At 44.1% G+C, this 27,655-nt stretch overlaps 1 protein-coding gene across 1 annotated transcript in view; it reads right to left on the bottom strand.

Annotated features, from left to right (window-relative positions):
* Window positions 1-1,162: 1,162 nt before the first annotated feature.
* Window positions 1,163-27,655, bottom strand: part of ABTB2 (ankyrin repeat and BTB domain containing 2) — a gene marked incomplete at both ends in the record, with an annotated part of 133,272 nt that continues 106,779 nt past the window's right edge. The window contains 14 exons of the mRNA XM_082485456.1: window positions 1,163-1,360; window positions 2,736-2,849; window positions 3,693-3,761; window positions 5,614-5,704; window positions 6,380-6,482; window positions 6,600-6,705; window positions 7,627-7,805; window positions 8,562-8,788; window positions 10,667-10,802; window positions 11,946-12,042; window positions 14,139-14,240; window positions 14,710-14,799; window positions 17,589-17,754; window positions 23,175-23,327. Coding sequence (XP_082341582.1) covers window positions 1,163-1,360; window positions 2,736-2,849; window positions 3,693-3,761; window positions 5,614-5,704; window positions 6,380-6,482; window positions 6,600-6,705; window positions 7,627-7,805; window positions 8,562-8,788; window positions 10,667-10,802; window positions 11,946-12,042; window positions 14,139-14,240; window positions 14,710-14,799; window positions 17,589-17,754; window positions 23,175-23,327 — 1,831 coding nt within the window. The remainder of the gene's footprint in view (window positions 1,361-2,735; window positions 2,850-3,692; window positions 3,762-5,613; window positions 5,705-6,379; window positions 6,483-6,599; window positions 6,706-7,626; window positions 7,806-8,561; window positions 8,789-10,666; window positions 10,803-11,945; window positions 12,043-14,138; window positions 14,241-14,709; window positions 14,800-17,588; window positions 17,755-23,174; window positions 23,328-27,655) is intronic.

The raw sequence follows: 27,655 nt of genomic DNA, 5'->3' as shown, positions 1-27,655 counted from the left end.
GCTGAGGCATCTTGTTTAAGTGCTGCAGCCTAAATGTCAGCCTGCAGCCTACCTCCAGGAACCAGTCCGGTGTGCAGTGTTCCCCATCCCCCTGAGGTAGCATATCTGTGGAATCAACATCATTCCATGGATGAGGCTGTGCAAGCAGAGACTAGAGGTCAGAGCGTCTAATCCCAACTACCTCCAGAGAGAGAACAAACCATCCAGCTGTATGTTCCTCGAGGTCTTTAGGAGATTTTTATTGCTATTTATGCTATCAGACAGTTTTTCAGCACAGTGCTAGTTCCTACTACACCTGAGTCTTTTGGAAAACATTGTTTATGGTGTCGGGTCTCACAGATGATGTTCAGGAACAGGTTTTTAAGGTGATGGTTATTGGGACCTTGGTAGTGAAAGGGTAGACAGTTGTCTTTTCCCTCCTCAAAATGGATCCAGATTAACAACTAGCACAGTGAAACTGTATTAAAAACATACAAAAAACCAATTCTCCCTGCCTTAGCTCAGTTCTTCATATTAGGTTTAAAGAGTGAGTAATTTCAGAGTTAGTATTAGTTTCTACTCAGCTTTGAACATCTACAAAATCTCTCTTTCTCAAGGTGCAAACAGTTTGGGGGAAAACTTATGTCAGAGCCTCTTGACATGTGTAGACACTGGTGTTTATTACAACGGTGAAGCAGTTTGTGTACACCAGCCTTTGTGTTCAGACAGATGACTCATTGAACGGGCAGTGATCCATTGGATTAGAAAACTCCTTCTATACAGCCTTTTTACAAGTAAAACATCTACGCGCATGAACTAGGTGGCCATTACGGTGTGGAGACAGACACTTAAGACTACATGTTAGGTGTTGGGTCTAGGTAATTTGCCTCGCTTCTCTACAGCCCCGTGTTGGGCTTGTTTAAATGGCAGCGTCGATCTCTTAGGTTCAGGTTCTTCACTTGCAGCATCCTCAGTTCTTGTTTGCGCTGTGACAGTAGTAGCACAGAGAAGCCAGCTCCCCCTCCGTCAGCGGGACGAGGCACAGCACCCTTGGCCTAGGGGGTATCTCTTGTAGGGGACTTTCAGCAAGATCCAGAAGGCAAAAAGGAATGCCACAGCTTTGCCTGCCGACATGTCCCTGTGTAGTTTGAACCAGTGCTCCTGCCACTGCCTCTCTCCTGCTTCACACCCTGGAGGTGACATACACAGAGTGCAGGCGGCCGGCCAGGGCTGTCTGCAAGTCCCGCAGAGGGTCCAGGCCTTGCACTTTGCTGTTCCGGCTGTAGATCAGCTGTTTGAATGAGTCCTGCTCTAGAAGAGAGCTCATGTGTTTGAGGAAGAAGCCTTCACAAAAAGAGGCTAGCTCTGGCGCGTTGTGAATCTGCGGAAGAGAGGAAGATCAATTAGCCTTTTCTGTATGTCACTGACCTGAAGGACATGCCTGAGCTGCTTCTCATTTCTAATGCTTTTTCATGCTTTTTCCCCTTTAATGTTTTCTAAGACAGAAAAAGGACGGTAATAACAGTGGAAAAAGCACCAAAGGTAGGACTGGTGATGGCTAATAATTTCTTTTGGTGCTTTTTGCAGGCACAGGTGTGAGCAGGGAGGCATTCAAGCTTTTTTTTAATTCCTTTCCCTGCTGGCCTGCTGTTGGCAGAGCCGCTGGCCCGCACTCCAGTCTCTTCCCCTTAAAGGAGCAGAGCAGCTGGCCGATACCTGTTTAGCTGCGCAAGCGGGGAGTTCGTGTGCCGCAACATAAAATGCTGCGCTGCCAGATGGCACGCACAGCTCGTGGCAGTAAGAATGTGGTTCATATGATGTGAGCCTAACTCCTAGAAAAAGGAGCTGAATGTAGGAAAATAGGGATGTTACACTTCTAAAACACGTTAGGTGGATTTCTGGCTGTGATCTGGTTCCCTTTGCTTCACAGAGCCACTGGGGGAAGCTCAGTTATAGGAGAACAATGAAACCCAAGTTCAGTATTAAGCAGCACTGTGCATGCATACATCCCATTTCTGGGAACTTTGTGCAAATAGTAATTTAAGGAAAAGTACTAAAGGCCAGTAGGGAATGCTCCCTTTCCCCTCTCTAGCCCTGTATACTGTTCATCCGGAAAGAAACCAGCCTCCATTCCATGGAAAAAAATGGTGTAAGAGTCAGGAATAGAGAAGAATCAGTGCATCACAACACACAACGTAAACATGCGCATCATTATCAGCCCTTTGTGTAGTCTTTAAGGGGTCTGACCCTGCAAGCTTCCAGGAATGGCAGAGTATTCCTCTATGATGTTATTGATAACATGGGTTATTTGCTATAGGGTTGAATATCTATGTCTCACAACAGAGTTTATGCTAGTTCTGGAGCTGTAAATAATGTATTTTAGCAGTAGGAGTGCTAGGAAAGGGTTTTACCTCTTAGCTGCTGTACTATGATCAATTGCCCCTGCTGCTCTGAGGGTTTGAATCTCTTGGGCTTTGCTGATGTTGCTGCATCAGCCTGCTAAGACACCTCTCCCCTGATCTGTAGGGATCTCGCATCAATTTCATACATGATTGCTTCAGACAAGAAAACATACTAGGGCTGTGTAGGACTTTACGGACTGGAACTTGAATACAACATCTCACTTGTGGTTGTGGTTGGGGTAGAGTTACCAGCGTAGCAGGTGCCCGCTCTGTGCTGGTTGTATTTAGTTACTGAAACGAGACTGCAGAAAGCATGCATGCTGTTTCATTGTTATTCTTAAATAAGGCAGTTACCTTTGCATATTTATAGATGCTAACAGAGTTCTCCAAGCTGATCGTCTGGGCACAGAGGATTTCACAGTGTCTCTGGAGGCCGTCCAGTTGAAATAGGCTGGCAGCCGACAACAGCTATCAGGACAAGAGAGAAGCTATTTGAGATCATGAGCCTTGAAAGACTTAGGGAAGGCGAACTGACAATTTCCCCTCTGAACACTCTCTGACTCCCTGTTTTAATGGCCAAGTCCTCATGAAAGCACAGAAAGGCCGCTCGATGCCTGGATAAAGTGCCACACAGAATTTCTTCTCTTTCTTTTCTTTTCTTTCTCCTCCTGCAGGAAGTGTATTTGTGCTACCTTCTGTCACCGTGCCATAGGAGCACTAGACAGCTCAAAGCCCCCTTTCCTCTCCTCAGGTGAAAAGAGTTGTGTGTAGTCTTTAGCATCAAGCTCTAATTTCACCAGACTACCTGTGACTGAGCAGCATTATTGTAAAAGGGCCAATTTGTACTGTGGAGTGCTCTTAGTCCAACCTTTGCTGTGCCATCAGCTGCACAAGTTCAGCTTGAACTCGGCTGTTTCTCTCCAGTCTCCAGCCCCGTGGTGTTTGAACCATATGCACCAGAGCTGCTGCATCACCCGCGCCTTTTCTGTGCCCCACCAAAAGCGCAGCACATCTGCTTCCTTCTCCCAGGACAGAGAGGACGTGCAAAGGAGGCTTCCACCCAACTCTGGGTACCAAAAGCATTGTAGTAATTTGTCTTGCCCCCGTTACCCCTCCCAGCATCTCATGGACATAATAAAACGCAATCGTTAGTTCTTATTTCCAAGCAATAGTGTTTTGAAACTTAAGCTCATTTGAAAGCGTTAAGTATACTCCTGGCTTGGCAGCTTGCTGTTGGCTCCTGCATTTTGCCTTTTAAGCTCTGTTTGTGCCCCGGTGCGCCTGGCAAGACTTAGAAGAAAACACTCTCACCTCTAAGATATCAGTGGTGGGAATTTCCATAGATTCGGTTCCTCCGTAGTATAAATACTGCATCAGCATCTGAAATGGGAGGAAGGCCAGGCATGAAGCTGTTATCGCTGAAGTCAGAAGGGGCCATGAATGGCAGTGCTCCCCTTCCTGAGCAGACGGGAACTGCACGGTGTGCTGGCTCTCACCTCCACTCTTGGCTTTTTTTTTTTTTCCTAGTGTTGCAAATCTGCTGCTTTCTAATACTTTTCTTCCTCAGGCTCTGAAAAGGGCCCTATTGAGGATTTTAGGCTGAGGGTGACAGCGTGTCTCCAGGCAACACGAAATGTCCTTGTAAAACAGTTCCTTGGATCCTGTTCTGTAAAGCCCTGCAGGCCGGTCACACGCAGAGCTGCCAGCTACCGGGAGCGCGAAACCGCCATGCCATGAGCATGTGTGTCTCGGGGACCTCCCAGCCACTTGCATCCCCTGCTGTGCTTCTAATCAGCTTCCAGCCCCCCATCAGGGCCAGAGGAAAAGGCCTAATTGTTTGCAGGGAGAGCAAGAGGCAGTTTCTGCTCTTTGATCTGCATGTGCACACCCCCAGCTAAACCAGTGCTGTCTTAGCGAGGGAATGACTAGATTTGGTGTGGGAAAAAGAAGTCGTTCCCGTGTCTGGGTAAGCAGGTGTGGGGATTGCGTGCTGTGCTTACCGTTTCTAACAGTAGCAGTAACAAAACTAAGCTTCTACTTTTAAAATTGCCTTATGTGTATAACGGAATTACAGGAGAGCAAAGCTGCTTTCCAGCAGAGCCCTGAGCAGAACGCAGATCTGTATCCTCCATGCGCCATAACAGAGATTGCTGTAGAACACTGTCATCTCCTTAACTTGTCTGAATTTATTCACCATAAAATTGTTTAATTCTGTGAAGTATTTCACTGTTTCAATTCTTTTTGATTTGTTGCTCTCTCCAGTGAAGTAGATGTTTATCTTTAGAAACTTTTTGATGTAGAAGTGTTAAGGAGGCTTGTTTCAATATATTTTTTCCGTCATGGCCCAAGCTGCAAAATTTGGGTGTTGTCTATCCAACACAAAACTTGTCTAGCCCCTTTCGAGTAGAATAAAGATGTTCTTATGGTCAACTTCATTCCCTCTACATAAGGTGATGGCACTGCTGACCAACAGTTTGGCCGTTTCATTTGCTTATAAGGAGAGAAAAAGGAAAAGCCTCAACCCTGTACTGAAGCAGTTATAGCACCTATTCTGCACTTCAGCTTTCCCTCTTCTGTACCTTCCAAATTTGCAATGCAGATCCGGAAAGCTGGAATAACTGAACTATCACATTTCACTGACTTGTTTTTTTTCCTTGGGTGTGTGTTAAGTAACCTACTTTCTCGCCGTCGTGAATGAACCTCCCTTAAGTCCACTAAATATGGCAATGTTATAAAAGCAAAGTGCAATTCTCAATTTTGAGCCTTTCTTGAAAGGGACACCATTGACTTCTGATCATCTGATTTGACTTAATACGAAGCCTGGCAGTCCACCTCCTGTAAATAAGAGTCCTTTTTGCTTAGCACAGCATGAAAACGGTGCCTTAAGAAGTATGAAAATTGTGTCTTAAAAGTCTAAACCTACTTTCAGTAGCAGACTAGCGTCTGCTTCATGGAGGAGGCAGCTGCCTACTAGGAAAAGACGACTATGGGCTGGAGGTTTCTGTTTTCAGGTTGGTTCTAGCTGGAAAGTTTTGCCAAAGATCAGAATATGCCTGAAATACAGGTGTGCCCAAATGAACTCCAGCTCTACTTGTAAATTACCTGTGATATTAAGCCTTGGCCCTCTTAGCTTCCAAATTTGAATTTTGTTTGAATTTTCTTTTTGAATTTTCTTTTTAATTTTTCTTTGTTCTTTGAAAAGAACAAAGGAAAGGTAGAGTAAGTCACATACCTTGAAAATATTGTATTTCATATCGCTGATTTCAACAGTCTTGCTGCCGTGGCTGTCATGTTCTGTTTTATTGGTCATAAGCGTCTTAAACCTGAAAATGGTTTTAATAGATTTCTGTATTAGTGCTTCACATCCTCATTACCTACTGACTAACAGCCTCATCAAAGGGAAGATAAAGATCCCTCTTTGTTCTTGCTTGTAAGTTGAAAACAAACATTTATTTCAATTTAATGACAATTAGTTTAGAACTTCAGGGACAACTTAACCTGTAAATTGCTTGGGTCTGATCTAGTCCCACCCCATAATAATTGCAAAACACTGTTACTACACCAGTAACGGAGAAAGAAATTAGTAACTATGAGCATACCAGGTCAGGGATGACGCTTCCAGGAACTCTGGAGCAAGTGTAGCTCTAGCGAGCAGACTCCGAGAGGGGAAAGGGAAAGGCAGTGAACGGCTGGAGATGTACACTCCAACTCCTGCACAGGTTTTTAGGGATAATTACTGGTTAGTTTATGTCAGTAGACATAAATCTCTATGGGAATCTCTAACACATCCTAGGAGTGGCTATAAAAACTCATCTTTACTCTCCTACGGTTCTTAACAGTAGCAAAGAAGATGTGGCTTGGTCTTGCAGACCTGAATTACGGTCTGTAGTCCGTATCCTTAGTGGCTGTCTTGCCGCAGTGGGTGACTGGGGGCTGGTCACACAAATGAGGGAATAAAGAGGCAAACCTCTGGTACTTGGCGATGGAAAGCAACTCACCTGTTAGATGCAGTAACCAGCAGGACTTTGTGTGCATAAAATAGCTTTCCTTCTACCAAGAAAGTTACATCAGACATTTCTTTATTGTTTAGAAAGTGAGGATCTGTTGAGGTAAGAAAAAAAAAAAGAGGGGGAATATTTTGTGAGACTCTGGATGCTTTTAAAAAAAAAATTATTAAAAAAAATCTCAAGAACTTCACTGTTTAGGTGAGCATCGTACCTAGCCGAGCTGGGAGCGTCTTCCGGATTTCAGGAATGCTGGGTATTGGGCTGCTGCCGTAGCAGTGGGTGAAGATGGATGCAAGCTGCTGATTGATAGAGTCATTCTGTAAGGAGAATCAAACGGGTATCATCAATCGGCACTTTGTATTGAGCAGGTTTCAAACATGCTCTAACTGTTCACTTGAGGCTTACAGCAACTGCTCTCTACAAGAATACGCTTCAAACAGAGGGATAAGAGCACGATCTGAACAAGGATGCTCTGACAGAATTCTCTCAGCAACAGTTTATGGGCCAACCTCTGCCAAGGGAAAAAGAGCCCATTGGCATCAGCTCATCCTTCCCCATGTCTATAACGGGTAAGCCCACAAGTGTGTTCTCAGCAAGATTTAATTCATTATATTAGTTCATTGTCAAATGCTAAGTTCCAGCTCCTGGTTTGCAATTGTTTTTACTTAGTTATATCTCTTGCTTTTAATTTAAAGGTCAGTTACAATGAGTGTTGTAGGGAACAGCCTCTTGAAGAGAACGTGGTAGAGACTGGGGGAACTTATCTGCAAAATGAGACAGCTGAACTATCTACTGGGGATCAAATCTGTCTTAGACATGCCTTGAAAAGCAATGAAAAACCAGCCATAGGCAACCTTTAAATAAAAGAAAAAAGTAGAAGGAAAATGTTGCTGAACAAAAGCATCATTCAGAAAACTCCTAGAAGATACTATTGAGAGAACCTGAATTGCCCAGTACTGCTGTGATAGCTCTTCCTCTTCCATTCACATGGTTTCAAAAGCCAGTTGCTGAACGGGAATTCTACAGAACAGCTTTCGCTTCTATTGAAATGAATGTCTTTACGGCGAAGACTGCTTTTGTGGGCTGTACAGCATTTATCTAAATTCATATAAGGGCCGTTTTCATACCGTAACTCCTTGGGGACTTTGCATAGGCATTCACTTGGTCTTGCGCACCACCTTGTTCTATAGCAAAAACCAAACACTTGACTTTGATACTGTTACAAAACTAATAATTACTTTGCTGGTTTTGAGGATATCAAACATGAGCTGCAACCCTTCATTAACCAGTTCTTCATTATAGTCCTCTTCTTTAATGGTGACAAATTCCCGTAAGAGGGTCTGTACAACTGAGTAACGAGACTGGTAGAAGGTTGTCCGTAGTGACTCGATCCACACGTGGAGTTTCCATGGGACTCCTGTAGCCACAGCAAAAAGGACAGTGAGAGATGATGATTTGCTGAGGTACCTGTGAGTAGATCCTCCTGTTGCTATTACTAATGGTTGGCAGACCTGAAATAGATCTTTGCATACATCCTAACAGCAGATACATTTTTGCCTTGATATTAAAAAGGTGACTGAACTGGGTCATTGACAGATTGAGTGACTTATCTACAACAGCAGAGGACTGGTACCAGGACTGTAAGTTGGAGACTCCCATTGTGTGTTCAGCTTCGTGATTAGTTAGAACTACAAAATAAATTTGAACTGAATTTGTAAGAATACTTCACCCTACGCAAACATGGTGTGAGGTCTTTTCTCCCGCTTACCTGTACCAGGCTAGACACACAAGCTTCAAAGCTTCTCTTTCCTACCTTTAGATCAAATCTGTTCTTTCACCTTAAACCATTTAATCTCTGATGTTATGTTTGTTTTTGAGACCGCCCTCTTTAACACTGAATTTTAGGTGTCGGTATCTGATGAAAAGACACGCTTTTGATACTTGGGAACAGAGGATCCTGCCAAAAGTAAGGGACATCCTAGATCAGTGGAAACTTGAAAAAAATTGTGAGGAGCCTTAAATGCTGTTTTATTAAATTAGACAGCTCATTCCTGTGAGCTTGGGATAGCTTTGCAGTCAGGGTTACAGATTCTTCTTCGAGTGAAAGGGGCAGAGGAAAAAGCTTTTCATGCCTTGAACGTGCACAATACTTAAAATAAAGAGAACACCTTACCGAGTGCCCTGAGCTCCATGGTAATGTCCACGTAGCCGTGCTCAGCGCTGTAATACATGGCCTCCTGCAGAGCCTTCATTCTTGTTTTACACAGCCTGACTTGCCCCTCGCTGGAGCTGCCCTGGCTGGAGGTGTCACTCTCCACTCCCTCAGCTAAAATCTCCTCCAGTGAGAGGACATCTCCCTTCAGTTGCTGGGGCTGGGTCAGGAGCTTGCGCAGAACGTTCCTGAGGAGGTAGAAGAGATATCCCTTATTAAATGAAATATCAACAATTCAGACAGGACTATGGAGATTTGGGTTTTGGAGTCTGGTTTAGTAAATAGTAAATGATAGAGAGACAGCTGGCAGATAAGGAGCAGCATTGCATAGAATGGGTGGGGTTGGAAAGGACCTTAAAGATCATCTAGATCATTTAAACTACTTCTTCTTCCCTATTCCTGCAAGCCAGAAATTGATGCCCTGGCAAGTGCCCAGGGCAAAAACATGGAATATGCTCCTGTACCTTAGTGGTAGCAGGGTGTAATGCAGAGTTTTAGGGCAAACTGGTTTTTATTGCACTCCATGCTTTGGCACAGAAGCATGCTTCCTTCTGCCAGCCCTAAGTGTGGTAACATCTTAAGCTCTGAAGTAAAGTTTAGCAGAGTGTCTGTTAGACCCTTGCTTTTTTCCCAAATGACCATCTTCAAGCATTGTTACCTTGTGTTAGTCAGACCCGTTTCCTGTGTCAGTAAATAGAAACCATAAAAAATGATAGTTCTGCATCACTAAATCCAGGGAGAATTTTTTTGGTTTGGAATTTCACACAGCAGTTGCAAGAAAGAGACTTGCTTGTTTGTGTGCAGCCACTTTAGAAAGTTTGCATCATTGGTGTCTCTACAGCCAGCTGGAGCCATCTGCAGCGGACGTTCCCTGTCCGAGCAAGTCCACCCGAGCGCTCAGCTGTGATGCTGAATTGCCACTAGCTGGTGCTCTCTTTGCACCCACACCACTCGCTGTGACTAAAACCAGTTAATTTTGTGCTTTAGGATCAACCCTGCCCAGTTAGATGTTGCAGAAGATTGTGGGAGGGGAACAGATTTGGGAACAGAAGAGCGTCTGTGTAGTTTTACACTGTAAATAACTGCATTAGGCCGTTCCAGCTTTGCAGAGGTTGGGCCTCATTTGAGCTTGGGCTATTTTCCCTGGTGTATCCAGATGTACGATGTACCTGGAGGTGCAGTTTTGGCACCACTCTAAAGCACAGCTGTGTTCAAGCAAGGTAGCTACTATTTAACGTGCTACTATAGAAGGGCCAGCTGTACTGCTGTAAGACCCCGTGGCGCTCTCGCAGCCCATCTACATGGGCGGCTTCAGGGCTGTTTTAATTGACTTGTTACGCTAACATTTTTTCTGGGAACAGAAGGATTTCTGGATAAGTTTGTAGGTGATGTCTTATTTCTAAATAACTACACTGCAAACAGGGTTGGAAAGCCCAGTCTGGCTTTTCAGCAGTTTAATGGCTGATCTCTTGATCAGCCATCCAAAAACCAGAGATGCAGTCAGCTAAATTCTACTGCAGATTATTTTTGCCACCTTAATATGATTAGATTCTGTCTCAGAACATGAACCACTGTCTCATAACCTACCCACAGGTTGAACTTAGTCTGCTCACGTATGGCCTAGAACCAGCTCCTGCTCACTCTCAGTGCTGCAGAGCCCAACCAGCAAGCGAGAGAATAAGCAAAAAAGCAGAGATCTTTCTGTTGTACTTTGCGCTTTTGACTAAAATATAATCCCTTTCTTTTATTAAAGTTATAGTTGCTGAATAATGTAAGTCTTGCATAATTTTTTCTCAAAGGGCTGTAACAGAGAGCAACTACCAGTTTAAAGAATCCTTCAGTTCCCCAAAACACTCAAAAGGCATTACCTACATCTGAATCGGAACAGTCTGAGAAACTGTGCTGCGCTGAAAGTGGTTGTTATCAGGAGAGCCTGAACACCATCTTCTGAACTGCAAACCCAAGGCTTTGGGTACAAGACGTGTAATATAAAGTCACATAGGAATCCCTAGAGCAATAGCCTTAGGAAAAAAAAAAACCTGTTCTGAACATGAATGGAGCTTTACCTGTGCCCATGTGCAGCTGAGTGACTGAAGCAATTCATATCTTCATGAAGCGATGAAGACATACCATTGACTTCCAACATACTCAGGAGTGGATCAGCACCCCGACTTAGCAATAAGCTGACCAACTCGTAGTTCCCTAGGGAAAAAAAAATGACAGAAACATAACGATGATTCCATGTCCGTTACCTCTGTGAAGGCATGTAACACAGGACTGGCAACAGACACTGCACCAGCAACGTTTATGGTACCAACTGAGGTTTTTAGAGCATCTTGCAAACGCACATTCAGGCTCTTAACATCTGAGAGAGAGAAACTGAGTCACAAAGCACTTAAATTACCTAATAATGCCCAACTAGCTAGAGGAAGAATGAAAAGAGAATTAAACTGGTCTGGTGCTCTCAATACACGCCAGCAGAGATGTACCCAACCAGTTTAACCAGACAAGTATATGGGCGCAGCCCACGTTCAGCCAGGCCTCCTTTCCACCCTGCGCATTAGACGTAGCACTGAGGGTGGCAGGAGACCCACACAGTGAGCGGAGGCCATTTCTTTATCCCTTCAATCAAGCTTGGCGCAGAGCAAGCCAGAGACTCATCATCTTCATAAGTGCACAAAAATGAAGCAGGCAGAAATGAAGGAAAAAAAGTAACAACAGAGGTGAAAAGTGTTGAAAAACAGCAGGTACTTTTAGGCTTGTACAAACTTGTTCACAGAATGCTAAACTCTTCTCCTGACAGTTAGGTAGAAGAAATGCAGAATTTTACTTGTATTTAATAAATTAATAAAACAAATTTCTTTATATAGCAGTTATTTTTCCCCAGGCTGAATTTAAACTTGTTAATTTTTGCATCTGGAAGTTCTTTAGATCCAAGACATGCCTAGACTAGACAGTAGCTGGTTTACGTTTCTTGACAATGCCCTGTGCGAAGGAGTTGTTTCAGTCGGTGTTACTCTGGAGGCCTCTGGCAGGAGGCGAGTGTTGGGACTAGTTGCAAAAGCAGACGCTCCTCCAGTGCCCAAGCTACTCTTGACACGTGATGACAGCTGTTAGTTGCTGCCAACCCAGACAGGGTTCCTACTAGTGTTTTAGAAATGAGAAAATGCCGACTTTTCAGTAGCCAGCTCACTGTGTTACTCGTTTGGTATCTTTATGGTACCTTAGAATGCAGTGCAAAGTGACTCCTAATGCGTTTTACAGACACTGGACCCAGGCGGGAGTTGGCTGTGGTTATTCTGGGGTAGCAAGAGGCGGAGTGTGCTGAGGCTGCACTGAGCTCACCTGCGGCTGAAGCCAGCTGAAGCGGTGTCTCAGCGTAGTTGTCCTCTCCACTGTTCACGGCAGAGCCCTCAACGTGGGCACCAGCATCCAAGAGCAGCTGCAACAGACACACGAAAGACAAGGAGCTGAGAAAAGGGCAATTCAGAAAGAGCAAACAGAAGGGGCTGTGTGTGAGAAAGGAAAACCAGTAGATTGGTAGCGAAGAGTGCACACACACAAAGGGACCATCTCAAAGGCTAAAGTGAAATATCTATTGCAAGGCAAATTTCTCTTGCGTTTGCTTGCTCAGTCTTGGGCTAAAGTCTCCCCATGAATGTCAATTTAGAGTTTTCTTATTTTCTTTTGCTTTACTGTGCTTTCAGTAGTGAGTTTGTGCTGGAAAGGTGCTCAGCTGGCAGCTTGGAGAACATCACCTACCTTTTTTTTTTTTTTAAAAAAAAAAAAATCTCCTTTTTGAACATGGTTTTGCAATTGTAATTACCCAACTCCAAAGAGCTCTGCAATCAGAGCTTCTCTTCTGCGCACAGCGTGAAACTAAATAAGATGGACTTCCTGTGCCGGAAACAGGGTTCCTCCAGGGAATTAGCCCCGGAGGCCAAACATGCCTCTTGGTCTCCCTGGCCCATGGAGCTGCACAAGGAGGCTCTGGCAGCTGCAGGGCTTTGCCACACACACAAACTGCTTTCACTGGATGCCCCGAGCTGCTCGCAAGGGAAAATATCCGGCTCCCAGGCGAAGGGGAGAAGGTTACAAGATGATGGGGACCCCTTTTATGGCCAGGGTAGGGCTGGCAGGCAGCATCGGAGCACCCAGAGCAGCACTTGCAGGTGCAGAGCAGTGGGTGCTGCCCCTCTCCCGTGGCAGAGAGGATGAGCCCTGCCCCATCACCAGCAGAGGTTTCTCCACTGGGTGCCAGGAGTCCAGCAGGCTGTACCCCATACCACCATCACAATTTAACAGTTTCAGCCATCCCAAATTAGTGCTGATCTTGTCCTTGGCATGAAAAGCTTATACATTCACGTTTTGATTATAAAAATTTTTGCAGAGCATGACTGCTGGTCCTTTGGCTGCTGCGTTTCTCTGGAGACACCAGATATTCCATGCAGGTATTGCACGGTGGACCTTAACTGGAAAGGCAATTTTATACACCAATTTTAGCAAAAGCTGACGTCTACCCTTTTAATAATAGTTGCCAAATGAAAAAAAAAAAAAAAAGTAATCTTCAGAAGTTTTAACTTAAATAAAAGAAACAAATATAGGGGGTAATGCAGTCCAACAGGAGCTTTGATATACTCGGCTACATCTCCCGGGAGAATCACGCTCTTATCTCACACGTACATTACGGCTGTCCAATCTTTGTAATACCAAAGGCTGCCCTGGCGATTTGCCAGGTGAAATCTAATCTTTGTAATTATTTGCAAATGTACACAAACAAAAAATGAGCCGCCATTTGCTTACTTTTTTTTTTTTTTTCTTTTTTTTTTCCCCCCCTTTGAGCAGAAGGGTAATTACATTCACCAGCAATTGCCTATCTGCTCTGATCAGTTTTGAATTCCTCTTGAAGTTCAGGTCGAATTTCCAGGACTCCACCCCATTCTGCTGCCCCCTGCATTAATTCCCCAGAAAAGGGAGCAGGGAGGATGCGAGTGGCTCAGCTCCCATGACAGCTTAAGTCTTGTTCATGCAATTCGTGAGGATTATAAAGGAAGTTACAGATGATTTGATGCCACGAGAGCAGAAATCAGCATACGCTTAATTTTTGCACATGTAAATGTAGAAACCAATTAACATCTAATGTCAGAAAGCATCCTGATCAAGCAGTCTGCCTGTAATTGCTCCGCATGAAGCACTAGTTTATCTAATACCAAAGAAACGATTGTGCAGCATTCTGCTGGAAGTGGTAAGCCATAGACCAATACTGAAACCAAAGAAAAATAAGGAAACATACTGTGTTTTGTTCTCGAGGCCTCGCTAGGAATTGTCATCAATTCACAATTCCGCAAGAAAAGCATCAGTTGCGTTCCCCTCATTTTAAAAACGTGTGTTTTCACTGGTTTTTAGAAGGCTTCCGCCAAACGGCACCTGGAGCCCGTGACGGCCTCGTGCTCAGGAGGGCCGACAGCGAGTGTGCTGCGTGTCACTCCCTCCCCGTCTCCTGTAAAGGTTCCCGACCGGGGGGTTTCCTCTGCTCACCTGAACAACAGAGATGTGCCCATGTAGGACAGCAAAGGTAAGAGCGGTCCAGTGCCGGCTGTCAGGGTGGACCGAAGGGTATCGTGGAGAGGTACTGGGAACCTGGGAGAAAGGAACCAGGTAGTTATTACCCACCGCGGTATCTGTCTGCCATAATCTTTAGACTTGTACATAACTGGCTTTTTCCTTTGTAAGTGACAACCCCGGGGAATGGGAACTTACGCCGTTTAGAGAACACCGCCGCCGCTAGTCACTCTGTCCCGTCCCCTGGGGCTTTTTAATGGGCTTATTGGTTTCTCCTAGTGGCAGCTCTTTCAGGAAGGAGGCCCCTTTATCCCCACCATGCCTATTAGACTTGCCAATGCCAATCATAATTGGAGCTACTGAGCACTCCAAGAGGTTTTGAAGGTTTTCTTCGCCCTCCCAAATCCCTGAAGCAATGATTACTGAAAGAAGTGGCTTGCTCAGAAGCTTCCAGAAATGAAGCCTTCAGTTGCTAGGAGAGATTTCATAACTGCTCTTGTTAGTTTACAGATGAATAATTACAGGCATAGAGTCCTCTCTTACTCACTGGTATATCTAAATTTGCTCCAGCATCTATAAGCATTTGGACCATGGCTTCATCTCCAGCAGCACAGGCGTACATTAGTGGGGTCATACCCTTCAGGAAGAAGAAAAAAAGAAAGTTACAATTCTATACCTATCAACAGTGAAACTGTCATGGACACGGTGAGCTTGAATCTTAACGCACAGCAGCGTGTGTGTGTGCAGGTGTGCACGTGTGTAGGGACAGCATACGTATATGTTCAAAACATTTGATTTCTATGCAGAGTGAGCACAACTCACTAGTCTTGGGAAGTGATGTGGACAAAACATCAGGGGACAAGATTGCAAGAATACAAAAGGGATCACTGAAAACCCCAGCTGTGTGTTGTCCACAATTCTTGAGCTTTCTCAAGGCTGCCAAAAAAGAAATACCATTTCTTGGATCATTTGTAGCCATATGAACCGAAAGCAGAAAACAACACAAAAATACACAAGATGAATTTATTTGGCAACTTATCCCCATTGCTAAAATCCTATTTGCCACAATATTTCAGCATTTCAATCCCATAAATCTCTCTCTCTCTACTTAAGCAGCAAACCATGACGGCTCAGAGATGAATTATGAGAGAAATGAGCCTTACGGAGTTCATTCCAGAAGTAGCCAAGGACAGAAAGGAAATGGCCTAGTAAAATCCATTCCTGCTCGCATCCTACAGCTCCCCCCCCTAATTACTGTGAGCGTTTGAATTTTCACCAGCAGCATCTCTGCTGCTCATTGTGTAGTAATACAGCTTCATCTTTAGAGATGGACATGTATCATAAAACAGAATTATGTCTCACACTGAGGAGTGCTGACCTTGTATCTGCAAAGGTGTCTTTTCAAAACAGCCACAGTTCCAATCTTCCTGCATTTGAGGCAGTGACTTTGCAAAGATGTTTCAGGGGATGTGTGGGTTTGGCTTTGGGGGGCTTGGGAGGATCCACTCTCATTACAGACAAGTAAACTTAACTGAGAATTGAAAACTCAGGTCTGCAGGCACAAGCCCATATGTACTGCCACAGTCAGGGTTCCAAAGCTACCCGGTTTGTATAGGCTTACCTTACCTATGCTTTTTTTTATTATTATTTTTAGTATCAGTTTTGCATTCCCTGCTTGTTCCTCAGTATATATATTCCAGCAATGGCAGAGTCACTGCTGGGCCCGGATTTAACTTTGCCTGTGATTGGTAGCGCGGTGGAGGACGCTCGCTTTGCTGCAGAGATGAGTTGCTCCAGAATCACTTAAGTGGAGAATTTCAGAGCAGCAGTGTCTCCGGAGGGAGCCTGTCTTGCCCTCCTCGCTCAGTGCCAAAACACTGCTTTGAGACGTGGGAGCAGCATTCTGCAAAGAGAACAGAGCCGCCAGCATGCTACGGTCCCCCTGTTCACAGTGGGACTGGCTAGAGGATGACATCAACAGGATGACAGCGAGACCATAAATAAGTGACAGCAGAAACTCCTCAAACTTTCCAATGAGTTGCCCAGAGAACGCAGGGTCTTTATGCATAAAAAAGCCAAACAGCTCCCAGTTTGCTGACTGGCTGAAGAGAGGTAAAAAAACCATCCCGCAGTGAGAAGTGACGGTCTCGGCACCAGCGTCTCGGTGTTAGGATAGTAAAGTTGACAATGCAAAATAATCTGCTTTGAGAGAACAAAAGACCTCGGGGCTACATAAACAAGAACTGCAAAAACTTACGAAAAAAAATAAATACAGGAAGTAAGCGGCAGACCTTCGCAATATAAATCTGCCACCTTTGTCACTTTATTAAAGTCAATATCTAGGGGACTTATGATGTGATGCCCCACCTCTGTGACCACAAAGCTCCTTGTCCTGGATATGTAAATAAGGCAAATACATACCTACATAGAAGCTTGTGCAGGAGCAGTTTCTGCTCCTGTTTGTGTACACATTCACACTTCCTTTAAAATCGCAGGACGGCGGAAAGTACCATGTTTCAGAATTTGGTTTGAAACATTACTGCAGTAAAATGCTGTCTATGACAAAACCTCTCGACTTGAATGTGAATCCTTCCTACTGATAAATACCCTATTGTTTCTGAGACATGACAGCTCATTCTCGTTGCTGTGACAGCTATAATGAGTGTTTATTTGGAGGAGTTTTGTTGTGTTTTTTTTTTTTTTTTAATTAAAAGCTAATTCAATGCATTGAATGATGCCCCAGAGAACAGACTGTTGTTACTTGATGGGGACTGACAGCAGAAGCAGCTAAACACTCCCCAGACTACCGCATCCCTATGGTTCAATGTAGCTGAACAGGGAACAGGTAAAAATGAAAAAATAGACACATTAGTGTGATGGACTTTCAGCAACACTAATACCAACGGATACCAATGCCACGGGGGTTCTTGGGGCTATTTCTTGCATGCCAGACTGTACTGAGAACATGTAACTCACTTCGCGCCTGAAAGCCATCAGACAATAACACCTTTTGGTCACTCCTCACTGACCCAGTCTGCATTCAGGCTGCTGAACCAGAAGAGGGTGTCACTGGCAAAACCCACTTTGTTTTGACACTGTCTTAGCATTAAGCCAACATCAGACTTTCCATTCACAGCCAGCATATTAACCCGTCTCCCATCAGAGTCTGCGACAGGCCATCCCAGGAACAGACCCACATTCCAGCTGATAAAGAAACAATGCACTCCAGACTTTGACTGGCTCTTCGGGGGGTTATTTTTTTGTTTTTTAAGGGATACATTTTCAGACTAAAACACAAGCTAGAACTAGAAAAGCCTTGGAGAGGCAACTAACACTTACAACCTCATCTATTGATTTGCCACGTGGAAAGGTACGTGAAACTTGTGCGTGCAAAGAGCGTTTGTGTGTGTGGTGATAATGGCATACCTGATCGTCCATAGTGTTAACCCCGTCAGGTCCCAGTGCATCGATCGCTTGGTTGATCAGATCTGTCCTTCCACAGTTTAGCATTCGGAAACCCAGATCCTGCTGGAATTTTTCAGTAGCAGCCTTAGCATCCAGTCTCCGGAAGGAACTAAAGCAGCATTCAGGTCTGTGAAGAACAACAAAATTTCTGAATTTTTTTTCTTTTTTTTTTTTTTTATTAGCCCCATCTCCTAAGAAAGCAAGTTCATGAATTTTCATTATTTTACCTATCTTATGTATACCCTCCCCACTGCTTCATCATTTCTGAAAAAATTGTCTAACCTCACTCATACTGGAGACAGAAGTTTTAGTTCTTAGAGAAAGACAGTAAGTTCATGTGAACACTGCAAAAAAAGGGTCCATGTAGAGAAACCTCATTGGTTTCCGAGGGAAAGGCAAGGAAGAAATCCTTATTCCTGCTCAGCCCCTCACTCCCAGCGTCGCTCTGGCTCAGGTACTGCTTCTGCTACATCTTACCCAGCAAAAGGGGAATGGGGTGCCGGGATAACCGGGGTTACTGCAGCAGAGAGGTTATTGCGGAGGGACCAGTGTCACAAGCTGCAAACCTGCAGCAACCAGGTCTCCTTAGCTCTGCTGCTCACAAAAAAAAAAAACCACCAAAAGCCAGTTGCTTTAAATAATTAGCTGTATACATTTTGGATAGCATATTTGTATTTTCCCGCTTGTTATAGGATAGTCCATCAAACATATATAAAAACATATTGCACGGGGGAGAAAGAGGTGGAGAGAAAGTGTATCTAATAAAATACCAGTGTAGTTCTAGGATGAAACAATTACACTGCCTGTCTGCCAGACTAGCTATAACAATAATAATCATAATAATAATAAACAATAAAAGACATTTGAAATAAAAGGCATTTTTGAAAGAGATAATGATCATTCTTTTCTGGAAAAGAAAATAAAAATTAAAAATAATATGACATCACAATCGAATTTAAGTAGTGGAACATTCTCAACTCTTTTCCAACGCCTCAATAAAAGGAAGTGTGTTAACATTTCTATGAGGCTCTATCAAATCCTTATCCTTTAGATGACTATCAAATGACCTTTATCTCATTTGGAAGGAGCCCAGGGATTACTGTAAATCCTCTGGCTATCTGCTCAGAGGCTTCTGAATTCCAAACCTGGAAGTGTATCTCCTTCACTGAAGAAACACTGCCAAATTGGAGGAGTTTCCTATCGGAGCTGGGCACTGATCCGGTCGGCCCTTTGATGTTATTTCAGGGCGAATGCTTTCTCTACTACTTGTCTGGGTTTCAGCACAGGCTCTTGCACAAACTCTCAGAGAGTGAGATATCAGCCTGATGAGTTCCTTTGAAAAATGAGATTCTTTCAACAACGTTAACCTCTTCTGGAAACTTTATGCCGCCTGCCAGAGAAGTAAACCACTCATCACTTCACAGTGAAGATTCAAGATGAATCTTATTCACGTTTTAATTTATCTGGTCATTTTTTAATGCTTCTGAACTTGCATCGATGGTGGATGACAAATGGTGAGCAGATGCTATGACCAATATACTGAGTTAACGAAGATCCCTCCACAGCCTGGTGACTGCTCACATTGCAGAGGGGAAACCAGCATCTCGCCGCAGCTGCTTTCAGAAAGGAACTGCATCAGGGTACGCTTTGGGGAACAATCAGCAGGGAAGCAAAGTGACAGTCTTGGAGTCACTAGCTTTTTGGAGATACGCCTGCAAATGAAACGTGTCTCCAAGGCAGCAGAGTACAAATATTTGGTCAGAAGACGAGATCTCTGAAGCACCCAGATACTAGATGAGGACAGGTACAGTACAGAGCGCAAGGGGACAGTAAGGTAACAGGCTTAATGCTACACGTAGACATAAATCCCAGAGCTAGGCTAGTCAATTAGTAATCTTGTTCTACTAAGGTAATTGGTAGAGTATCATGATGCTACAATTTTATGTAGAATATGATGCAATGACTTTGTATTATAATAAGGAGAAGAATCCTATGCAAAAAAAGTGAAATAAAATGACATCACTCAAAATCCAGTGAACCTCAGTTTTTGAAGGGACGGTACCCATCTTTGCACATCGTTTCTATTTTGCTAACAGGCCCAATTCCACCCACTGCTATTTACAGGCGCTATTGGAGCAAGGGTGGCGGGGGGACAATTCACCCGTGAGCCCCGCAGAGCAAACAGCTACACAGAACCGTCGCACAGAGCTGTCGGAGAGACCCAGCGAAAAGGGGGTCTGCAGTTCTTGGTGCAGAGCTGCCAGGAGCCCAGTTCAGGCACAAGACTTTGGAGATATAATTTGTGAGCTTTACTCTTGGGGGACCTGCAGGCTCAGCCCATGCACAAGTTACTGCACGCTTGCTGTTCTGTAGCGGTAGCTTGACAGCACGCGCTTCTATTATAGGTACAAAGTAGCTTTTTCTTGAGCGTGATAAAAGAGCATCCTACAAGATCCGGGGGGAGAGCTCACATACGCACAACTGCTGTGCAGCAGCTGTAACTGCAGCAGGTTTTCCATGCGTGAGTTGTTACCCCATGGAGAAGAAAGGCAAACCCTTGCACGCTTCCTACAGTAAAGCCGGTGCTCCTGCAGTTGCGCAGAGAGCAGCTCCCACGTATGCCCAGATGTGCCCAGGGGAGAGGCTGAAGAACTGAAGGGGGGCTGAGAGACACGGGGGAGGCAGAGCCCCAGGACAGGGCTGGGGCCCTGGTTTGGGAAGGGACGGCTTGAAGACGGAGCAGGAGGCTGGTGCACTCTTTGGGTTTCATAAGCTGTAACTTGTAGAAGAAGTAGAACTACTGGTAGTGAATGACTTAATTTGGCCTGCAGTGAGGAAAGAATAATAATAAAAAAGCAGTGTGTGATAATAACTTAATATTAAAATCCCAACATTTATATTGAAGTAGGTGGAAAAGCAGCACAGTTGTCTGTAATCTAGCATCTCCCCACTTAAATCATCATTGAAGCAGTAATAGGTGAGTACTGAGGATGTTTATGAATTGTCTGGCAAACCTAAACTGCGAGCATCCTATTAGAAGGCTTCATCCACTAAGACACAAACAGTTGTTGTGGAAGACTACACTGCCCAAGCAGTCTGTGTCAGAGAACAGATATTAGAGGTCTGAATTTCAGGTTATACTAATTATACGTTGTTCTTCTGCACAGCTTCTCTTTCAGGGATTTCAACATACCCTGCCTGATGCATCACCACTGCAAGGAACTATCATTATATGATTTTTAGCCTGGGCATCATGTGGAAAAGCAAGTTGCAATTTGCCTGTAGTCACACAGCAAGCAGGGGGTAAATCTGGCTTCAGTTCCAAGATTTCCTTTCCCCTTAACTTTGCTGTAATGGATAGATACAAATGACTGCTTTAAAGGATCATATAATGGGTACTGGAAACAAGGCACTGCTCCCTCCTTGTGTTTTTGTTGTTGTTTTGTTTTCTGTTAGTTTAAATCTTTCATGCAGCAAAAAGACAATGAATGCTCTTTCTGTCATACCACACATCACAGAACATCCTTAGACCTCTGAAAATAAAACTCGGGCAAGACAGTTCAGAACAAAGACCTGATCAAGCTTCACTTTGATTTTTGTCCTCTACTACAAAGAGGATGTGTGTTACTTTAAAGCAGAGGTTGATTCACCTGCAGGGAATGCATGCTGCATACAGCCCTGTGGAGGAAGAGTTTGGTGAGGTAAAAGGCATGAAAGGATCTCAGTTTTCTTACAGAATCGCCATTCTTTCTGAAATAACAACAAACTGGATAGAAACCTCTAACATACTCCTTCCCTGGGCCAGTACTGCTAACCCTTAACAAGCCAGCAACTGAATTACCTTATGCCTGAATACCCCCCACATAGCACAGCTCAGGCCCTTTATACCCGCTTCTCACTTTTAGTTATTGCCTACATTATTTTGGACTCTATTGGTTTCTATCGAGACCTTCATTTCATAGCTGTGTCATTACGGCTTCCATTTGAAGTTACTGAGATGAAGCCCGTTTTCACAGAGGCTGTCTCTCTCTCCTTTTAGCTCACATCAGCAGCAAAATCAAACACCCAAATCGCTGTCCTCTTTTTGGTTTGTTTTTTTATGGTATACGATCTATAAAGTAAGGGACTACTTGTGCTTTATGTGTTATTGTGCACAAAAAAACAGTGCAGAGGTAGAGTGGGATGGCTTTGAAGTCGAAGGTTTGGATTCAGTTTTGAAATCAAAAGTCTTTCTAAAGGAGATGACTGAAAGAAAAACCATGAAACTGACTGGAAGTATTTGTGATTAGGTTAGTCTTCTGCAGTACTGTTCATCAAAGAATTTCAAAGGTTTTGGCAAGCATTAGGCACATACGTAAAATTAGTTTAGCCCATATTAAGTTGCTTACACTAGCGCCTACCATCCACACGTAAGCCAGAGTAGTGCGTGCTTTAATTCACACAGAGCACACGTATGCTGGCAGAGAAGAGGGAGAAGAAAAGCATTCCAGGAATAAACGTCCAATTCCTGCTTTGTGGATGCCAAGTTCAGCTGCTCCCTCCCAGTCTGAAGCCAAAGAGTTTAAATAACTGGTGAGGATCACCTGTTTAACTCCACTTTTGAAAAGACTGGCCGCACTCCCAGCCAGGTAGCCCATCTCGGGAGAAAGGCAGGACCTGAGAGCTGAGAATAAGACTAGGAGTCAGCTGCAGCCCACCAAAATATTTAGTCACCTAATTGCACCACCGTACTCGCCAACTAGTATAGTTTCGCCTGAGGTTTTGTGGGTAATAAGCACTACCCTTCAATTCACAAACGGGGAGACAGCGATGCAGCAAAAAGCAAGAGCCTTTTTGGCTGCCAGAAAGAATAGGTAAAAAGCAACAAAATCAGATCCAAACCTCCTGATTAAAAGCCTCTTGTTGCTTTTGTTGTTCATGAAATTCTAAGAATAAGAGTATATTTTTTATCTTTTCAGGTGATCATTTCATCACATAAGAGCATGGTAAAGGTCTTATTATTATTAATGTGTCCCACCCACTCATTTAACCCAAAGGTATACGGGGCACAAAATTCACTCAAGAAACAAGAATTTACTTTGTATTAAAGTTCAAGATGTAACCCTGATAGCAAAACCAGTGTTAATGACAGCAACTTAAAGGACTACAAACCTGAACAAAATACCTATGATGTGCTAATGAACCAAGCTAATGATAAATCCCTGTTCAATATATACACAAGGGGAAGATTTTAAAAGGTACTGATACTTTTCATTGAGGTATCTCAAAAAGCAAAGAATAATCTTGTAGTTAAGGCTGAGGCATAAGAAACCCCAAACATTGGTTATTTCAAACCTTCTCTGTCTCATTCCTCCTACATAACTTTTGGCAAGACAAAATTCTTTCTACCCCAGCTGCAGCGTTTGGCCAAACACTTCTTTATCTCTTGGAATACTACAAGGTTAAACACGTATCGCCTGTATAGTATTTTGAGATCTGGCTCCTGTAAAAAGAATATTGTAAGAAGTTACAATTACTTTAGCTGCTTATAAAGCTTAGTGCACGTACTTTAGCTGCCGGGGCTCGCAGTCCAGTCCAGGTAAGAGCAGTCTGGCCGTCTGCCTGATATCGTCACTGTCCACAGTTAAACTGCGCCGGTGCTCAGCGTAGGTGATAGCCACTCTCATCCACTCCATCAGCGGCGGCAGAAGCATGAAGGGTCTGTGCAAACAAGGAAAAAACCATCACAGTTAACGTTGGACTGCTGTATTGTATATCTATGCATAAAGCACACCTCATCGCTTCCTGGGCATGCTTGTGGGAGGCTGGCACAGACACAACCCCCCTGCAGAGGCAAACTCTGTCCCTGCGCTCAGCAAGGCTGGCTGGTCACAGCAGGTGGAAGGAACTGGAACGGCTCAGCCTGGGTTATCTGAACTGATCCTTACCCTAAACGGGGTCATGCCGGGACATGCTGCTTTCGTGCTATACATTTTACCCTGTGGGAAATAGGGCCAGACTGAATACACAGGACCTATTTCTACTTTGTGGGTCTGCAAGCCAGCAATGTGCAGCCTCCCCCCTGCAGTGCTGCCTCCAGCCCTGGAGTCCCCAACATAGGAAAGACATGGACCTGTTGGAGTGGGGCCAGAGGAGGCCATGAAGATACTCTGAGGGCTGGAGCCCCTCTGCTGTGAGGACAGGCTGAGAGTTGGGGGTGTTCAGCCTGGAGAAGAGCAGGCTCCGGGGAGACCTTATAGCTCCTTCCAGTCCCCAAAGCGGCTCCAGCAGAGCTGGGGAGGGACTCTTGATCAGGGAGGGGCGTGATAGGACAAGGGGGAACAGTTTGAAACCGAAAGAGGGGAGATTAGATACCAGGAAGAAATTCTTCACTGAGGGTGGTGAGGCACTGGCACAGGTTGCCCAGAGGAGCTGTGGCTGCCCCATCCCTGGAGGTGTTCAAGGCCAGGTTGGATGGGGCTTGGAGCAACCTGGGCTGGTGGGAGGTGTCCCTGCCCAGGGCAGGAGGTTGGAACTAGATAAGCTTTAAGGTCCCTTCCAACTCTAACCACTCTATGATTCCATGACTCTACTATTATTCGCTATAGGTCAGCCCCCCTAGCTCACATGGCCCATGCTTTGCTTTGGATCAGAAGGGCTTTTCATCTCAGGGGTGCGGCTTATACCATAACTGTCTATTCTAAATAATCCATACATACAGGCTGCTCCACCGCTCACTTTGTTACACTGAAAATATTCTTGATTGTTTGAAACTTCAGTGGAACCAGGCTAATTCAGTACTACCACCACTGATCTTTACATTACATTATCGCTGTCTGATGGCTTTTAACATCCTACATTTCTTACATGCAGAGCTCAGGCCTTCATTTTTGCACAGCTGATGCTCTTAGACCATAGAAGAACCGATGTTTTAATGTGAGTTGTTTTGCTAGGGAGGAATGAGTAGAATCAAAAAGATAACAACCAGCATGGAGACATCTCTGCAAGAATAAACGTACACCATTACTTAAACTGTAAGCAATTTGAGGAAAAGCAATCTATCTGTTCCTAATTTGCACAGCATCCAACACAGCGAGGTTTTACTCAATAGGAAGGGTTTCAAGGCAATAAAGAAATATAAATAAAGTAATAACAATAGCAACAACAGCTGTTATGGACCAGCTTATGAAGAGCTCCCCCCTTACTCCTGCAGTAAGAATGAACACAGTACTGAGATTTCACCTTAATATATGGGTACCATAATACTCTTATATGCAACATCTCTCATCCCTCCACTCAATATGCAGCCAGACTGATCAATTTACTTGATCTGTTTCCCCAAGGATACCTGCCACCCTGGTGGAAGGCTCAGAAGTGCCAGCTGTAACTGACAACACCTCTCCCTTTTCCAGTAACGAATTTATTAACACTGGGAAAAAAGCCCTTTTCATTTAAGCATTCAAAAGAAAATAACTGAGGGCAAAAGGTACCAATTCCTTTACAAAGTTCAGAGAAAAAAAAAGATACGTACCAGAAAACATAAAATAATTGTGGCGTTAATGAAAGCAGATGAAATCATGAAAGGCGTTTTCAAAGCTGTGCACGTGTATGTAAGAGTAAGCAGCACCAATCCCATTGGAAACCTTTTATCAATAATGGGATTTGCAAGCAGAACTCCCTTTGTATGACTCTGAACATCCTTCAGGGTGGAATAACTACTCTCGAAAATATGTGCCATCTGTTTCCATTTTGCCCGTTGCAAGGTGCACTCTAAAACGCCGCCATTATCTCTTTACAAACAAGCGCACTATTTTTCCCTCTGCTCCTTCTCTTCTGAGTAGCGAAGCAGCATTTACAAAATCAGAGGTCCTTTTAAGCATCTGATCTGGATTACCAATGCAAGGGTGTTTTTAACTGGACATCTACTTACTGCTTTTACCAGTTCACTTCTAAGTCAACCAATATCAGGGCTGCTACATTCATCACTTTGAAAATGACCCAGTAGCTCATCAGTTGAAAGACTTTTTCTTGAAGTCCTGCTTGAATCCCCCAACCCATTCAGGCTTTCTAACTCATGCCAGACCCATGGGATGGGATGAATCCCTCCAGCACAGCCAGTTCAGACTTGACAGACTTCTCTAAGGGAAGAGCAGCAATTGGCAACAGGCATTTAAGAGATGCCCTTCAACCCTTATCCGGCCTACAAAAGAAACATTTACACCTTTTAAATTCAGGCATTTAAGGGAGGAGCCTAAATTCATTATCTAGACTTTCTAATTACACGGCAGAGCCTCTAGTATAGGATTCAAAGCTTCCAAGAGGTGGTAAGGACAGAGAGGTAGGCTAGGGAGGCTAAAAGCACCAGAATTAAATACGCAAAGTTAGATGGAGTCAACATCTCGGGAGCAACTGGAAAACTCATCTTACAAGTGGTTATATCTACCACCTTTTACAGTAGATACGCTATTTAGGCTTCATGACAGCTTCCCTGATGCTTTCATGGTGGTAACACTGCTGGACAAAGAACAACATCTGACCATTTTATCAGGTAAGGAGCCAAACCTTGGTAACTGTTACGGACGGCACCGGGCAGCAAGAGGCTGTGGTCAACTAACAGAAAATACCATTAAGTCTGCACTAGAAATAACACATATCATGAAGAAATTTCCATTCTGTTAGAAATGCATGTGTGCCAGGGTTATAAATGGCTTGCATGCACAAACAGACCTTGAATGTGGAAAACCTGGTTTGGGAGAAATGGGAAGGAGAAAGACTTTTTTTTGTTTGTTTATTTTTTTTAATCTCAACAGGTTTTTCCAAAGCCTTTAAAACTCTCAGCTCAACTGACTGCCCAGTAACCCTGTGCCCAAAGGAGAGCAGACTTTGGATTGCAACAAGAAATGCCAGAAAGGATGTTTGCCTCTTACGGCTATCCTAATTTGTCCCAACCCCACCACCCGCATTGCTGTGCAAGTTGGATAAATCATTATTCTATCAGGAGTAATTATAACAATTTCAATTTCTGTTTCGCTGTAGAAGCTTTATTTCTCTTGAAAACTTCTAGCTTTACCATGGGCTTTCTTATTCTCTCCCCCGCCACACCCACACTCCTCTTTTACCCAACTATGTCCGCGTGGGCATGCTCGCGGGAACAGCTCTGTGTTACTTTGCTCACTGACACGACATCAGATAAGCAGTATTATCGCGTGATCTGAGCAGAAAGAACGAGATTCAGTTCAACTGAATGAAATGCCAACATTGGGTTGCATCGCACTAAGAAAATAAATGCAATTATTTGTTTTCTAGAAAATAAATGCAATTATCATCCCTGTGGCCCTTAACCTGGGCGTCTATGCGCCTCTAGGGAAACACTGATCATTTCACAGTCTGAAAAACACTGGAGGAGGGGATGGGGAGAAACCTTCACGGAAAATTAACTGGGAGATGCTGCAAGCTAAAGAATTGATTTCTGTCTCTGCATCTGTCTGTGCCACGTTCTATCTATATTGTGCATTTTCCTCTGGACTTTCTGACATTTAGAATCATTTGGCAGCTCATTAAATTCTACACATGATCCAGCACTGGGAAACTTATACTCGCAGCAGTAGTTCAGTAGGGACACATACTCTCTGGTGTCTGTGAAGAAGGACACCACCATTGCCTTGTTCAGTTTCTTACCGTGACGTTGTCTTTGAGTGATGCCACATGTAAGCCGGGGAAGTACACAGCAGTGGAAAGTAACATGGACGCTGCTCACCTACTATCCACCTTGTAAAGAATTCCAGTAATGTTTGTTATGGTCACGTGCTGTCAATATTTTATCTATAGGTTCTTTGAAATTTTCTCCATTTAGAATTGGACGGCCGCTCCGTTCCCAAGGGGAACAGGCTGGAGCTGGGCGAGATGTGCTCTGGGAAAGAATGGACTCTATTGTGGGCTTTTTCCCCTCATTTGAACTAACAGACATTGGGATTTTTTAGACATAACTGAGAAGGTTGGTGGCAGCAGCACTTGGCAGAGAATTTATAGCAAGTTGTAACTTTTTCCTG

This window comes from Vanellus vanellus (assembly GCF_965231255.1).
Source record: "Vanellus vanellus genome assembly, chromosome: 6".
NCBI classification, from domain to species: Eukaryota; Metazoa; Chordata; class Aves; order Charadriiformes; family Charadriidae; genus Vanellus; species Vanellus vanellus.
The sequence above is the reverse complement of the archived record's forward strand: the minus strand, read 5'-3'. Positions and strand labels throughout refer to the sequence as shown.